Source organism: Meleagris gallopavo, chromosome 4, assembly GCF_000146605.3.
Source record: "Meleagris gallopavo isolate NT-WF06-2002-E0010 breed Aviagen turkey brand Nicholas breeding stock chromosome 4, Turkey_5.1, whole genome shotgun sequence".
Classification (NCBI taxonomy): domain Eukaryota; kingdom Metazoa; phylum Chordata; class Aves; order Galliformes; family Phasianidae; genus Meleagris; species Meleagris gallopavo.
Genome location: NC_015014.2, coordinates 44,595,261 through 44,611,059, shown reverse-complemented (window position 1 = coordinate 44,611,059; position 15,799 = coordinate 44,595,261). Strand labels below are relative to the sequence as shown.

General features: G+C 39.4%; 1 protein-coding gene across 2 annotated transcripts; it reads right to left on the bottom strand.

Annotated features, from left to right (window-relative positions):
* Positions 1–9,466: 9,466 nt before the first annotated feature.
* Positions 9,467–14,787, bottom strand: LOC104910761. Of its 2 annotated transcripts, none has more exons than XR_793386.2 (2): positions 12,580–13,576; positions 9,467–10,440 (listed from the first exon to the last, which is right to left on the bottom strand). XR_793386.2 is itself a non-coding variant. In XM_010710146.3 (2 exons), exons 1-2 carry the CDS (start codon positions 14,511–14,513, stop codon positions 10,211–10,213), a joined length of 720 nt encoding a protein of 239 aa, XP_010708448.1. In that variant the 5' UTR covers positions 14,514–14,787; the 3' UTR covers positions 10,077–10,210. The 2 variants fall into 2 exon arrangements, 1 of the variants encoding a protein (XP_010708448.1); XM_010710146.3 differs by lacking the exon at positions 12,580–13,576 and adding an exon at positions 14,024–14,787 and having other exon boundaries at positions 10,077–10,440.
* Positions 14,788–15,799: the final 1,012 nt, after the last annotated feature.

Genomic DNA, 15,799 nt, shown 5'->3' with positions numbered 1-15,799 from the left:
GTCCCGCTGCTCGACCCGTGCGGTCGGGCCGTCCCTGTGAGAACCGCGGGCTGAGCGCTCGCTTGGACACCGACACGCTTGGAGAGGTTAAGCAGCCGTGCCGTGGCATCGAGCGCTGAGACGCTTTTACACCACCGGACCGAGGTTAAAAACCTCTCCTCGTCCCCGTGCTAAGCCCCCTGCTGAGCAAGGAGCCCTACCGGCGGCCCACGGTGCTGCCCCGCTCCCCGTCGGGAGGATGGGGGTCACTGCTCTGCTCCCTGCAGCCGTGCCCACCGCAGGACCAGCACTGCATGCTGCAGTGAGCCGAGCTCTGACAATGCCAAGCTTTCCAGCAAAAGAACCACTAAAGCATTTTCCAAAGCTTCCTTCTGTAGTAACCCTGTTCATTATTAAATCAGCGCACACTTAGGAGGTTGGGTGTTCTTTACCACTCCCTTCCAGCTTTGTTTGTACACTCACTTTTTATCCGAATTCTAAAAAATAACCATCCTCGAACCCAAGTTCTCCCAGCCTGCCTGAGTTAGTAGGACAGCCTGATTTTCCTTCCCCTCAGCCTAACGGCCGGACCACAGCAGCCTCCTGAGAGATGCTAACATTTGCAGTGAATGTTCCCAAAGGCCCTCCTTCCTCATGGTCCACAGGACATTTTGTATCCATTTTAATTAAAACAATCTGATGAGGAAAGGACACAGATATTAGAATATACTAAGCACTGACCAGAGGCCAAAACCTTAAAATAAAATGAAGTATCAACTGCTCAGTTGACACACATATAAATATGTAATATATATATATTACATTTCTTGCATTCTGCTGCTCTTGCACCCTTCTGCTTTTTACTGGTGCTATTGAACACTATGCCCTCAGCCTCCCACTTGCCCATTTGGTTTTCCAAACCAGGAGATCCATGCAGACTTTGTGACCACTCACAAAAGTACATTCTCAGAGAAGGCCAGCCATGCACTGCCAGCCTAGGGGATAGGTTGCCCAGAGAGGTGGTGGATGCCCCATCCCTGAAGACACTCAAGGTCAGGCTGAACCAGGCTCTGAGCAACCTGATCTAGCTGCAGGTGTCCAGCTGCCCTGCAACAAAATAGGGAGTAGATGATCTTGAAAAGTACCTTCCAATTCAAAGAATTCTACGATTCTGTAAAGAGGCAGTCTGAGGTGGTCATACAGTTAAGCAGCCACATTCAATAATCAGATTGACAAGGAATTCATTTAGCACTACTATCATCTAAGTTGTGAAATAAAGCTCCAGATACAGGGGTCTTCCCATGAAAACTCAAAAGTTTAAGACCTGAGATTAAAGTGTAGTAAAATACTGAAGACCACTTGAATGATCCATTGAGAACCATCTTCAGTGTTTAGTTTGAAGACAGGCACTTAGGTACTTTGTGCTGGAATATCAAGCTACCTTATAGTTCATATTTCACAAGATTCTAGATGAAAATCAGTATTAGAAACTGAAAGAGCAGATCCAAGAGGCAGGATCAAGCAGTTCCGGCATTTCTCCAGATAAATCTGGCAATAATAGAGTCTTTTCTAGCGAGATGATCCTTGAATCACTGTCAAAGACTCAAGGAGGGTCTCTGTAACAGTTCCTGGCAAAATATATGAACTTACTGCAAGATCATGTAGAATACACTCAGGACCTATTTTTCTCATTTCAAAAGAATCTGTTACAGCTGTACAAGAATTTCAGTGTAGCTTTTGCAAAAGCAAACGTGGAAGCAGTATGAAGCAATGAGAATTGAGCTGGGGGATAAAAGCTTTGCCACAGGCACCACTATTAATGTGCACTTCTCCAAGAAGATGCTGCAAAACAGTTCTCAGCATAACACTGGAGCATTAGACATTTCTTGTTATGTGAAAGATTACATTAAAAATCCTTCACAGTTCTTGAGAATTAGTCAAGAAACTCCAGGGAGAAACGTTCCCAACAGCAAGGACACTTGAGTTATCCCACTGTGATCAGGTGAAGACATAAAAGCAGGAAATATGAGGAGGTACAAGGTAGAAGGAGGATGTGACTGTTCCAAGATGACAAAGTCAGTAACAGAATAAACTACAAAATTTCTTATTTGGATTTTTGTTACTGGCAATTACAAAGCGCAGTTACAGGCTTAAGAGTGTTTTTCCTAGCAACCAGCTGTTTTCACTGCAGTTCAAACAGATCAGCCTAGTAGCATTTTAGACAAACAATGGAGAGAACATGTCAAGGGCAGAACAGTTCCCATTGCTCTGCCTCCTTCAAAAGCAGAATGCTCTGCAGAGGTCTACATTCCAGAGTGAATAAGAAAGGTACCTAACACCAAGCACACCTACAGCCGACCTTCTGGGCCATGCACATATACCAGATGTTCACCTGTGACAGGAGATACCTCCAAGAGCTGAGGTACCAGCACTTCCAACTGACAGGTATTGCTCAAACAACCCACACAGCAACTTTGCAGACCCCAGATCACAGAGTAGGCAGTTTTTGGCAAACTGGCAACTCCTACCATCAGAGAATTTCTTTGTGAGGCTGTGCCAGGCCAATTGCTGTGGGTTTCTCAACCCATCCCACTGCCGGCCAGCTGGTGTGGAGCTCCACATTCACACCCTAGAGAGCCCCATGTTGGCCGTGCTCCCCTAAAAAGAGGGCTTAGGAGTCCTGTTTTCCTTTGGCAAGCTTTCCTCCCAGGTTAACAATAGCAAGCCCTTCAGCAGCTATCAAATGCAAACAACAAACTACAGCAGAATTTCAGTCTTGAGTGCATGTGCCCAATAAGCTAATGTTACCCATTAACCACACATTGTAGTCTACATCTTCCATTACACTCCTTTTTGAAAAGGAAATGTGTGCTCCTTAGGAGTTGTACTTTAAAAAGAATCACTATTACTGTGTTTTTTTGTTTGTTTGTTGTTTGTTTGTTTTTAAATATCAAGCAGAAATGTGGGATCAACAAGCAAATCACAAACTACTTATCACATTTCCCTTATCTACCCCATGCAACGCATCATTCTTCCAGGATTTCTGCAGCATTTCCAACTTAGCAAACTTCAAGCAACTGTCATTCTACGAAGTCCCACCACTAAGTTTTTCAATTCTCAGATTAATATTTCCATATCTTGCAAAGCCTTGTATTGTAAATGTTCACTTCCTGGTTTGAAACAAGTACCGTGCATGGCTCCAACAGAACACTGCAAAATACCAGCATATTTACTATAGAACAGCCACATCCAATGTTCAGTTCTAATTATTTTGTTCTGAAATATTTCAAGAAACAAGGTGGTGCTGTGGGACTCTTTTCATGACAAACATCCCTGCTTATTCTGGGATATTCTTCTCTTAGGGATGTGATGGTCCCTGCCAAGAGTAGAGGGAGCAAAGCTGAGATGATGCTATGATGGCATGCACAAACACAGGAAGCTTTTGAGTCACACTTAAAGGCAGCAATCATACCTGCTACAGGCAGAACCGAAAGGTTGGAAGCAGCTCTGATCTGAATGGCTATGCATCAGTCTTCTAGCTTTATCTCTAATACACCTCTCCTTACCAAGTCATTTCAAGAGTTGACATATATACGGGAGGTGAACAACCTTCAACATATAAAGTACAGTGGCTGTTTTATAAAACATTCTATTAGAAAAGTCTAAATTAAACTTGCTCAGAATGCATAAGACAGAAATTCATCAAGAGTGGCAAAGAACAGAAGCATTTCTGTGCTTTACTGTGTCATACATAGGATCAAATTAATTTTATTCCAGGAAACGAAGGGCTGGTTTTGAAAGCCATCTGATATCAAACCACAAGCACTTACTCCTGAAACCGTATTCAGAGCGAAACATTGACTATCTTAAATAAATAAGTAATGTTTATTTGCAAACAATTCTGTAATGTTAGTGCTTAGACCTTATAGGACACTGACATTGTTTACAGAGAAACAGATTATCATTTAACTATTTTTTAATACTTGAGCGGGTTCAGTTGTCAACAATTGCCAGCACAGAGTGAATCGCTCTCATCCAAGCACATACTCCTTTTGACCAGACAAAGCACTAGAAAGTGAAGCCTGCTCCATCCTTGTGCTGGGGCAGCCATGAAAAGATCACCAGCCATAATGTAGAAACTGAGTCACACCTTTATGTAAACTCCAGACACACGTGTCAGCAGCTGTAGCTCAGAAGTAGTTAGGAAGGGGTAACAAAATATCCGCTTTGCGGTATTAAATTAGAATTGATTATTTTGGTCCTTACATTAGAGTACTTCTACCAGTTCCTGCTCCTGCTTTTCTGGCAAAGCCCTGTCCTCTAAATAAACCTCAGAAGCAAAATCAAGCTAAAGAAGTCAGCTGAGGAAGTGGCACAAGAAACAGACCTTACCCTCTGCCCCAAGTGCATTTTTGAATGGAGGAATAGACTATTACTGCAATTACTGAAAAAGGCATTAATCATCTCAAATCAGTAAATCTAGCATGAAATTACTACTTTCAATTTATCCCCGACATTGTTAAGCGTGTTGCCTTTTTATGAGACAAAAGAAGCAATAAATTTTCACCTGTCCTTGACTTATTGCTTCAAAGAGAATTAAATTAGGCCTCAGATTATGCTTCCTTGTTAAGTAAGAGAGACTTACTGTAACTTGCAATATTTGACTTCTCTCGTTTGCTAGGTACTTTTATGGAGAAAGAGGCATTCATTCCCTGATGTTTAGTATGTGAAACACTAAAGCAGAGAACCAGCCAAACAGGATTCCCATGAATCCTGTATTTAACATGGGTATTACAGCTGTGGGCTCTTTGTGCTTTTACAAACTTTAGATGGGTTCTTATCATATGGGAACTCTGTCTTCCCATTTTAAAGAAGTGATGTCTTTACAAAGTTATGTCTAGATACAGTAACATCCACTATTGAACTTTATAGCCCATTTTCTTACTCTAAAAGATTTCTGAATTGTGATATCAGTTAAAACATGTCATACAGAATGACTTCTCTTCCCTGTGAAAATTCTAATCTCATAAGCAAGTAAATTACTATTTGAGTAACTGCTAATTTCATTTTTCAGCATTTTCTGAAGCTTGTCTCAATTCGTCTGATTCAAGCATTAGACTAAGTTTCAAGCAGATACCATGCAGCTTTGACAAATTATACTGTCATAAGTTCTAACATCTATGAAATTATAAACACTTTTGGTTTTTTAGAATGTTAAGATTCAAAATTGTACGTTTGAGCAAAACATTACAGTATCTGCTTTAAGTCCTTTCAAGATGTTTAGAATTTCACCTGCAAATACAGTATAGAAAAGCACAAAGATGTTACTTTATTTCTTTCACTAGCCCCTCCTTTCATTTCACATTTTAGGAGATACATCTAGCTTGCTACTTTGTAATTAACCTTGCTTCTTCTTAAATAAATAAATAAATAAAAATTAGGAGAAATAACAAGGTAGGGACAGAAACAGGCTTCCTCGTGGAAGGCAATGCTGGGTGCCTGAAACATCAAGCCTGCTTTTAAGTTAAAGACTTGTTTTCTCAACTTGTTAAGAGTAGCAAGAGGACAGGACTCCCAGTTCTCTCCATTGTCCACTCAATACTCAACCACACCTGGACTAAAGTGTCCTCCAAGAAGCTGGAAAGTTAAGAGCTCACAAAATTTCAAAGTTGCAAAAAATATTCTGTTGCTAAAAACAGTTTTATCAGTTAGCAGCTACGTATTACAGAGAACTTCAGAATAATTTGAAACCTCCTTGCTTTCCAACAGGTCCCTCTAAGATGACAAACACTTCCAGAGCCCAGCTCTGGAAGGGGAAGATACTTTGTATTTTTTAAATCTGAAGAAACACAAATTATCTCAATTAAATAGCCCCATTCTCTGTTTTGAAGAAAGAGACGTCCATACTTCGGAAATCCAGACCTGAAGAGCAGAAGTGCATTTTGAATGAGCATCCCAATGAAAACCAGACAAGTTTGATGTTAGGTTCTGGAAGGTCAAAATTATAAAAACTCACAGACAAGCAGCTGTGCTTAATGGCCCTGCCAACATTTTTGGTATATAAATATGAAATATACGATTGTTCCAAAATTATTCTGTTTACCACTAAGAGTTTTGGTTTTAGTGATGGAATTCGTACTTCAGCTCTGTAAGAAGGATACACATTTCTCACCTAATGAACATTTTCTGTTACACTTCCATAAAGGCCAGGAGAAATTATTCTGATGAATGTTTCTCTGTGCACAGAAAAAACTCTTCAAGTACCAGAAAATTCTCAAGAAAACTAAATACTTTGACTCTTACAGTCATCTATGTGTCAGGAAAGGCCAGTTACAGTAGCTCATACAATAATGGTGGTCTTTTTATTTCCACCTAGAGATACTAAAGACCATCTCAGCCACACAATTTCTAGCTCATTACCTATGTTGCTTCCTGCATCATATCCACAATTAATGGTATCCCCATATTACTGTCCACATTCCTTAGCCCCACAAATCACATTCCTCCTGTGATGGAAACTTCTTAAAGAAGTCACCATATTCATTCCAAAGTAAAATTTGAGTTGTAAACTCCAGTCTTCTCATAAGCATGCCAAGAGAAAAACAGCAGTAAAGCTTGATTTCTGTTCATTTCTGTATCACAGGCACAATTCTGAAGCTTACTTATATTACTAAATCTTCTGGGAGCTCTTGAAGCACTTGAAAAGATTTATTTCTTAAACGAGAAAAACAGAACTGTGTATCAGTAAAACCTTTTTTTTTTTTAAACTTGAATACTTCTTTAAATGGCAGTTAAGATGCATGCATTCAAATATGAGTCAATTCATGCTTTCAATATCAACAAAACAGTTTAGGCAATACATTTCCTCTTCACTTGAGAGGTAAGTCTTCCTTCAACAGCTTTAGAAGAGACAAAACCAGATTTTAAGACCAACTCAGTACTGAGCTGAGAAAAACAAAGTGACAAATGAAAACCACAAAAAGCCTCCACAGTAAAACAATACAAATTAAAAAAAAACAAAAAAACAACCCAACAATCCCAAAGCTGTGGTGGTTTAACCTGAGCACACACTGCTGCAGGCCTCTCAGGCCTACATTCTTACCTCACACAAGCACTGGTGGTTTCTCACTGACACTCCTTCCCAGAGTTCACAGGGGAACAGCCCATAAAACTCCGAGTACGGACAGCCCTATTAAGCCAGACCCATAGTAGTTGTTTGGTTGCTTTTTTGTTTTGTTGTTTTCTTGTGCACTCTCCCTCCCCCCAACTTCCTGATGGGGTTCCTGAGCTGGCTCTCCCCAGCCTGGTGGGCACCAAGCTGTGCAGAGTGAGTACAGATTCCACAAGCTGTGCCACAGCATCACTTTCACTAGATGTCTTAAAGCATACTTTGAATGTTTCAGTGTACAATACAGCAACTACTGAAGGGACAATAAAATTCAAAGTTAAGATTCAAATGCTGTGTTGCATAATTTAGAGATTATGTAATTAAAGTTTAATGGAAGACTGCTTTCCTTTGCACTTTGTAAGCCTATTGTACATTCACCATTTCCACTGTACTGTCACTTTTCCTGTTTGAACAATAAAAAAAAGGAAGAGGTCATGGAGTTGCAGGAACTACCATAGGTTTAGGAGGGGAATAGCCATCTAGACAGATTAGCTTGCTTTTGTGATAAGACTGCAGTTTGACACATCCTTTTAACACTGCACATACAATTATCTAACAATGGAAAAACTTGGTACAGTTTGATGTTCTTGCCAACTTGCTCATTGCGTTTAGTCTGCTATCAGGGTTTCAATCTAGTGAAAATTCATTGCAATAGGAACTCCTGCTCAATAGAAATTGGGTTTTACAACATGACCATTGTGGACTGGCTCATCTTGAAAACACTTGCTCAAATTCAGAACAGTCTTGGTAAAGGCACACAAATCATCTGGATAAACCCTGACAGCTCAAGTGGTAAGGTATTATCAAAGCCAGCTGTTAATATTGACAGCTCCGTGATAATGCTTGTAGCAAACACGTTTGAGCTCACACAGAGTTTTGTGACAGATTCCTGCTCAGCTGGAAACAGCACAGCAACCTCACACGATCTCATTTAACCCTTAGCAGCCTTGCAACTTCACTCCAGAGGACTGACTGCACTTCTGACATAAGTCATTGCCAGCACATTCTAATTTTGTCAGCGGCTATCCCATTTCAAATGAGCTCATAAAAAGCAACTTTAAACTTTGTGCAGAAACGCATCAGGAACTCTTGAAGGAAAAAAGGAGAAGTAGCAGCAGTTGAATCACCTCTCCTACTAACTTCAGCTTTGTCAATTCTTCCTTCCACAGGGAATACAGGAGGCTGAGGTAGGTTTTGTCTGAGACTTACATTTTTGAAGCAGTGTAGCAGCACAGCCCAGCTCTTTTCTCTGACAGCACTGCCTCTGACCAGGAAGAAGGGTCCATGCAACTAATCTGGCAAAGAAATGCTCTCTCTTTGGCTGGGGTAGCTTTCTGGTAGCTGCAAGCTGATTCAACCTTCTGCAGGGGCAGACAATCACCAGAGCAGCCAAGACTGGGACCTTCTGCTGACAGCATGGTATTTCATCAGCTCAGGCTGCTTTGTGTTACTTCATACTTGCTCAAGTAGAAGGAATGGAAGCACAATCTTGTTGCTCAGCTAAGCGTGTATACATATATACATATATACATATACATATATATATATGTGTATATATATGTATATATATATACACACACACACACACACACACACATATATATATGTATATATATATATGTATGTATGTATGTATGTATATATATACATATATATTTTTTCCCCCCCCTCTAGAAAAGCTGCAAGCTACTTTTGTAAAGGCTGAAAATACTTTCTGCTTGTTCTGTGGTAGTTAAGGCAGGGGCTTGCAACTTGAGCTACACTTAACTGAAAATTTCTCCCTTGACTACTTGAACACATTTGCAAACTACATCAAAAAATCTTCCAAGATCTACTTCCAAAAAAGAAATGCATGGCCATTTGAGCTTAGGTTAGCTAGGTGGAAATCCACATTTCATCAGAAAGGAATGAGAAACAAACAAAAAACCCACTACCCTTCACATTTTTCACTAAAATACAGGAATTGTACAGAATGCTTCCCCAGCTAACTATCAGATTTCAAAGTATTGACCATAGCAGAACAGTCCTTCTCACTCCTACGGTAAATACAATAAGACTGGGACCATCTTACTCTGGGAGAGAACCTCGACATCAAGAAGCGAAACAACTAAAAGCACATATATGTCATTTTTAGCCCAGTTTACAAGTGCACAGACTCAGCTCTTCATGATTACTCATTTTATATCATTAAAAAGAAATGACATTTCTTCTCTTTCCACCCACAAGATAATACTGAAAAGAAAAAAAAAAAGCTGCAGCAAAATTACTTTCTCCCATACAGCTCTTCTCTTTCCTGTCTTAGACACTTTTAAAAATAATCATTCCCATTATTTGCAAGGAAATCATGCTTAGACTGTAAACACATTGTAAAACAGCCTGAAAGAAGTATGTGCATATGAAGATTTCTTATGTATTCAGATAAAGATACACCAAAAGTATTCCTGACATTTAAGATGTTGCAAACACAATATATTTGAGACAAAAGCCTATGCCAAGACTTTTAATTTCACAAAATTATCAAAAATTAAAGTGCTTATTATAAATTAATTAAAAGACCGAGTAGAAGTTTAGCAGGAAAAATTTCACCATTTCAGATTAGATGACAGGCGTCCAAAATTTCCGTATCAAATTGCTTCGAAAATATTAAATTATATTAGAGAAAGATGTTCCAATCCAGAGTTTAACAAGAAAAAAAAAACAAAACAGCTGCTCTTACTGAATTGACCAGATTTGAACTAGAGGAAAAATAGCTTTCACTATATTAAATGTGCAACTTAATCAAATTATTTCTAGACTACAAATACATATTAAATTTTTTTAAAAACCACACTAACACCAAGGCATTCTCTTCTAACAGCACCATTAAGTGGAGGCCTATAGTTAATATGCCTATAGTTAACTGCAGTTGCAATGTAACACAAGTTAAAAAAAAAAATTCTAGGAGGAGGAACAAACAAGAATGCAGCAACTGGAGTGGAAACAGACATTTATCAGTATACTGATGTATTCAAAAACCACAGTTGAAAACAGTTCAACAAACTAAAACTAGTACGCAGATCAGTTCTAAGTTTTTACCTCAGACTGGAGGTGCTGGATCACAACTGTCAATGCTTCAAACTTCTGGTTACTGCTTGACAAGAATTTCTTGAGCTGCAGGATGATTCCACTTTGGTTCTCACATTTTGTTTTGTACTGTGCCAACTCAGCTGTTTTTGTGCCAGTTGAATGCACATCTGTGGAGGTTTGGGTCTGTATGCATGAGCTTTTAGGACTCCGCTGTTTGCCCTTGTCAACTGAAACAACAAAAACAACAGCAATTAATTAATATACACTTCATGTCTCACCAAAGAAAGATAGGTACAAAAGAAAATACTGCCTGAAACACTAACTAGGAGAAACAGTTAGTTCAATAGCACAGAAGAGCAGACAATACCATCTGCTGGATTAGGTTCAAGCACCGTTACCTCACATACAACACTTTGCTCTTCAATCTTACCTTCACATATTCTGTGGCTTACCTTTCAGCATACTATTCACACAGTGCTTTGAATAAATATTTTCATAAAACACAAGATTTCTGTTATCCTACCTATACAGTGACTTGCTGCTTTCTTAATAGTCTCTTATTTTTTTTTACAACGCGAACTTCATGTTTTCTACACTCTGTAGAATGTAGCACTGAATACTAAAGCACTTCTTCCCTACTTTCACTTATCTTTTCCTTCCTTTCAAAATGTTCATTGCAAGAACTCCACCCTATAGCTCAGGTTTGAGCTCCGTTAACCAAAGATCTGTCGACTTCTTCTTAGTGTCAGCAATTTCATTCACAAAGATGGTACTTTAAAATGCTCTACAACTTGAAATATATTTCAAGAATGCCCTGCCACTCCTTATAGTCCAAGAATTACATTCATAAGTTCATTTAATACTCTTAGTAACAGCGCAACCTCAATCACTTCACAGTACACAATCACGTAGTGTCAGAGGAAAGAAACCACATTACATAATCCAGTCTTCAACTCATAAACACCTCAGATGCTACAGGTTTCTCCTGCCTTTGGACTGAAAAGTTAGCACAGCACTTCCCCTTTTGATCATGCATGGAACAAGCAAACACTTTTGCAATAAAATGCTGATGCAACACACATATATCCCTTGGCATTTTAATGAAGACATCTACGCAGTTTCAACTTAACAAGATTTCTTTCAGATAAAGTAACAAAACCTGAGAGGTGAGATTTAGAGGAAATAAGAACAGGAATGTGTGGAGATTTAAAAAAAAAAAGAGAGACAAATTAATGAACTAGAAGTAGTTGCTAATGAATCCTTTTGAAGCCCAAACATCTGGTATGAAGGTTGTCAAGTGACACTTGAATACTCCCAGCAGTGAAAGGCTCAATCATATAACTGAAGACATTAACTGAGAACCAAAGCTTTATTGTTAATCTAACCAACACATCATCTATTGCATTAATACATCAGTCTTGCATAGACTTCACTCATTTTTAAAACATGTGAAATAAAGTTTCCTGTTCAAAATATTTATGCCATCCGCACCTCTCTTGCTGAGCAGGGTGCGAAGGGCCTTCACATTTTCAAATAAATCCACTGCAGGCAAGACTTTCTGCCTTCCCTTTTAGTTAGAGAAATGTCAGCACATTGTTTTTGTAATGTTCGCATACTCTTGCATTCTTGGAAATTTTACTGCACTCCTGCTTAGGAGATGCTAACTGTTGCAGAGTAAATTTTCAATTAGAAACACACATTGCAGATTAATAGCAAAGCAGTTAAAAGATGTCAACATAACCCAAATCAAAAGCCAAATTCTGATCAGTAGAATAAGCAGATCAAGCTTATTTGCCAGTTCTAGGTAGCTTATTTTTACCATCCTTTTAACAAACATGACTAGTTATTTTCTCACAGCACAGGCACAATGCCTTTTGAAATAGATCTCTTTACATGAAAAGAGGGTTCAAATTTGATAGCCATCTTGTTAGATACCCAACAATCTCACATCAAATACTGTGTTAGTAGCAAATACCTGTCAGCTTATGAAGGCTGTTAAAGAAAAATAAATTAGTAGAGACAATAATCGAGGGGGGAAAAAAAAAGCAAACCAACAAGGCAGAGACTAGAGAATAAACACCTACATTCAGCCCTTCCCTAAGTAGCTCATGTACTCCTACTCTCTCATTTATTCCACCTCCCTCTCTGAACGCTCTCCTTACAAAACAAAGACAATTCAAGAACTATTCCTGATTTAAAGGGGCTTGATAAATTCACTAATACAGATACTCATGTCATTACTTAATTAACTAAATATGAAATGACAAACATCTATTTGTTACGACCCTGACAAAGCTGCTCTAAACTCCCACAAAGGACTACAAACAAGATATACTCAGTAAAGTAGTTATATCAGATACAGTTACCTAATGAAGTTGTTTTTATTTAAATACATTGGTACAGCAGCTAGCCACAAGCAACACAGGAGTCAGACATCTGCTGTTTCCACAGTTCAGCCAGCCTTCACCAGTTTGCCAGTCTCACATCACTGGTTTTACTGCAGTGCCCAGAACACCAAGACTATTCAGAAGCGTTTATTCCAACATCCACCCAAGCCAATTCTACTATACTATACTAAAAAAAGCTGAGCAAAAAAACATACACAAAAATTCCCTGACATTCCTGTTGGCAATTTTATCAGACGTACGCTATGCCCAACCACTTCAAATGTTGAAAAGTATTTCTCAGCTAGCATGAAACCTCCATAGCACGAAATGCCTCTGCAGATTAACACCAGCAGCACTCCAATGCTTATTTATGGCCCATGTACCTCTGGGCAATGACAGATTGTTTCCAGATTTGTATAGAAGGCATGCTATGATGTCAAAACAAAAGCCATGCCTTCATTAAAACAAAGCATCAAGAGTCTAATCACTGATATAACGTATCAATGACAGACTCTGAATTAAAGACAGTATCAGTTACCAGCTCAAGTCCTCGCTTTGCCATTTTTGACTGCCACCTTTAGACAAGTCAGACTTGTAATGCAAAATGTTTTTCCCCCTCTGGTTAGGTTCTGGACTCTTCTCCAGTAGACAAGAAAACATTGTATCAAATCTATTTGAGATGCTCCATTTCTTAATATTGGAAGTCATAGATTCTCAAGTTTTGCATGCAGCACAGTATCCCTACAGAGCCAACAATGCGGAGTATTATCCTTTCTCCCCATCAAAACAGAAGCAGTAATTTTGCAAAGATTGAGCCTTCTGATTACTGAATCATTCACATCTTTTTTTGCTAGCAAAAAGAATATCCAATGATCTTGCAAAGGTTCATAAATCTTCCCACTCCCTGTGAGGTCACTACATGGACAGCAGCTGCAGACTTTTGTTCTTTGATGAGAACATTAGACCCATCCCTTTTTTTTTTTTTTGGTAAAATAGTTCTCCTTACCATACACAGATTCTCTGGTTCAGATCTCAGAGGAGATCATAAACAAGAAACAGAGAACATTAGTTTGCTTTACATTAAAGTGCTTCAGGACTGCACAGTACTTGAAGCAGTACTTGAATGGCCAGCTACCAGGACTTGCCATGTACTGCTGCTATCCCAAACCTCTCTATCTTGTGCACTGCTGGTTTACCAGGTGAAACGTCTGTCACTCACTCCTTTGTTTGCAGAGCCAAATCAAAGCCTCCCTCTGCTTAATGCATAGCAGGGTAATGCCCACATTTTCTAGAAATTATTTTCTTTAGCCAGAGATGCGATTTGTCAAAAACATTCCAAATACCAAAAACAAACTACTTGACAAGCACAAATAAGAACAACCTCACTTCTCTCCTCACACTTTTGCAATCACCACTGTCTTACCACTAAGCACCTTCTTTTCAGGTTCCTCTTCCAAACTATCAGCTTCCACGGGCTTTTGAAAATTCAGATGTGTCTTGTGTAAGCATTTTTCAAAGAAAAACCTTCGTTCAACATTTTCTTTTGTGGGAAGATGCAGGCTGGTAAAACCTTCCTGTCTCTCTTCCATCTTTTGGAAAGCCTTGTCTACACATATTAAGTTGGTGCTCACTTCTTTGATCAGTAAGACCAGATCGGCGTGAGTATTTAACCGAGCTTCCATCTCTTCTCTTACTCGCTGGATTTCCTCAAGTACATTTCTTATATCCAAGTGACTAGATTTCATCTCTGCTTTCAGCTCCTCTTTCACCTGCTGTTGGCTCCTCTGCAGTGCTAGCACTGCTCTGATTTCTTTTTGAGATGTTTCCATGTCATGCTTCAGTTCCTTCTGTCCAGCTTCCATCGACTCCTGACAAGCTTTGACTTCTGCCAACAATGCAGCAAAGCACTCCATCCTGATCCTACCAGTCACAGGACTTCTTCCAGTGTCACAGCTTCCAAGCAGTCAGGATCCAAGCAGTAAGGTAGAAGCAGATTTCTCAGATAGCAAGACAGCTATCACATGCCCTTTGATATGGTCCTACCTCAACTTACAGCTCACTTCAGCAAAGGCACCAAGTAGAAGGCTATTACTAGGTAAAACTAGTACTCCATAAAATACTTCAGTAAGCAAAGCTGTAGAGTCAAAGCTCCGTTCTCAAAACTTCACCGAAGCACTAATCAGTTTAATTGGCCAACTGTGCCACACCCTGAATTTTTTAAATCTTTTGCTGACATCACTGTCTGTGGGACGTCACTCCCAGAAAGCCACTCCCAGCTGTCATTTAATCTGTACATCAATAAAGAATGCTTGGGCATCAGCTACCAAGGTTGTTGCAACGCAGCATATAACCAACAATAGTTGGTTATTTCAACCATGTATGCAATAAAGTGGTTGTGCACCCATCCTCCTGCTAATGTTTGCAATGAGACACAATGAGCAAAGCAGTGAGGACCTTGGCCATTGCCCCACTTCCACTGAACACTCTCCTCATTACTACAGCTGGTAATGCTCATATAGCAATCTATGGAAGAACCCAGAAACTGAGGACATTCTCCAGTTCACCAACAATGAACACTTAACGACAACATAGGAAAACTGATTAATAACTTACTCTTGGTAGGTTAAGGAGAAGACTTTTGGAGATCAGTTGTGAGTTAACTTCTCTCTGTAGTAGCTAAGGCTTCTGAATTTTAAGCACAGAACTCAAAGTTTTAAGCTCCATGTAATAACAGGAAGACTAATAATACCATGTTGTTGTTTTGTCAGTGATTTAATTACTCAGTTATTTGATTTGGTTTGAAAAAATGACCACCCAGTGTAGACCTTAGGCTATAGAAAGTCTCTACGTCTGCCTTCAGGTAAGTGACCTGACGTTCAGAGTAACACCCAGCATTCAAAGTGGGTTTCTCAGCATCACTGAAGTTAAAAGTTGACAGCTTTTAGATACTATCTTTGTAGTTTGTAAGTTAGCTCCAAGTTGCAGTTTTTTCCTGAAGAAATGATCCCATAAACACCCCACAGCAGAGGATCTTTGCTGTCCATAACAAACTGCAGCAAACCCGTGAGCATGGTTTTGAGATGGGAATCATTACAAATAATAATGATAGTTTGTGCACAACTGCAGGATTTCTGTCTCACCACAGCGTTGCTGACCAAAGAACCAATCTGGCAAGTCCAGCTTCGAAGGCAATGTTACT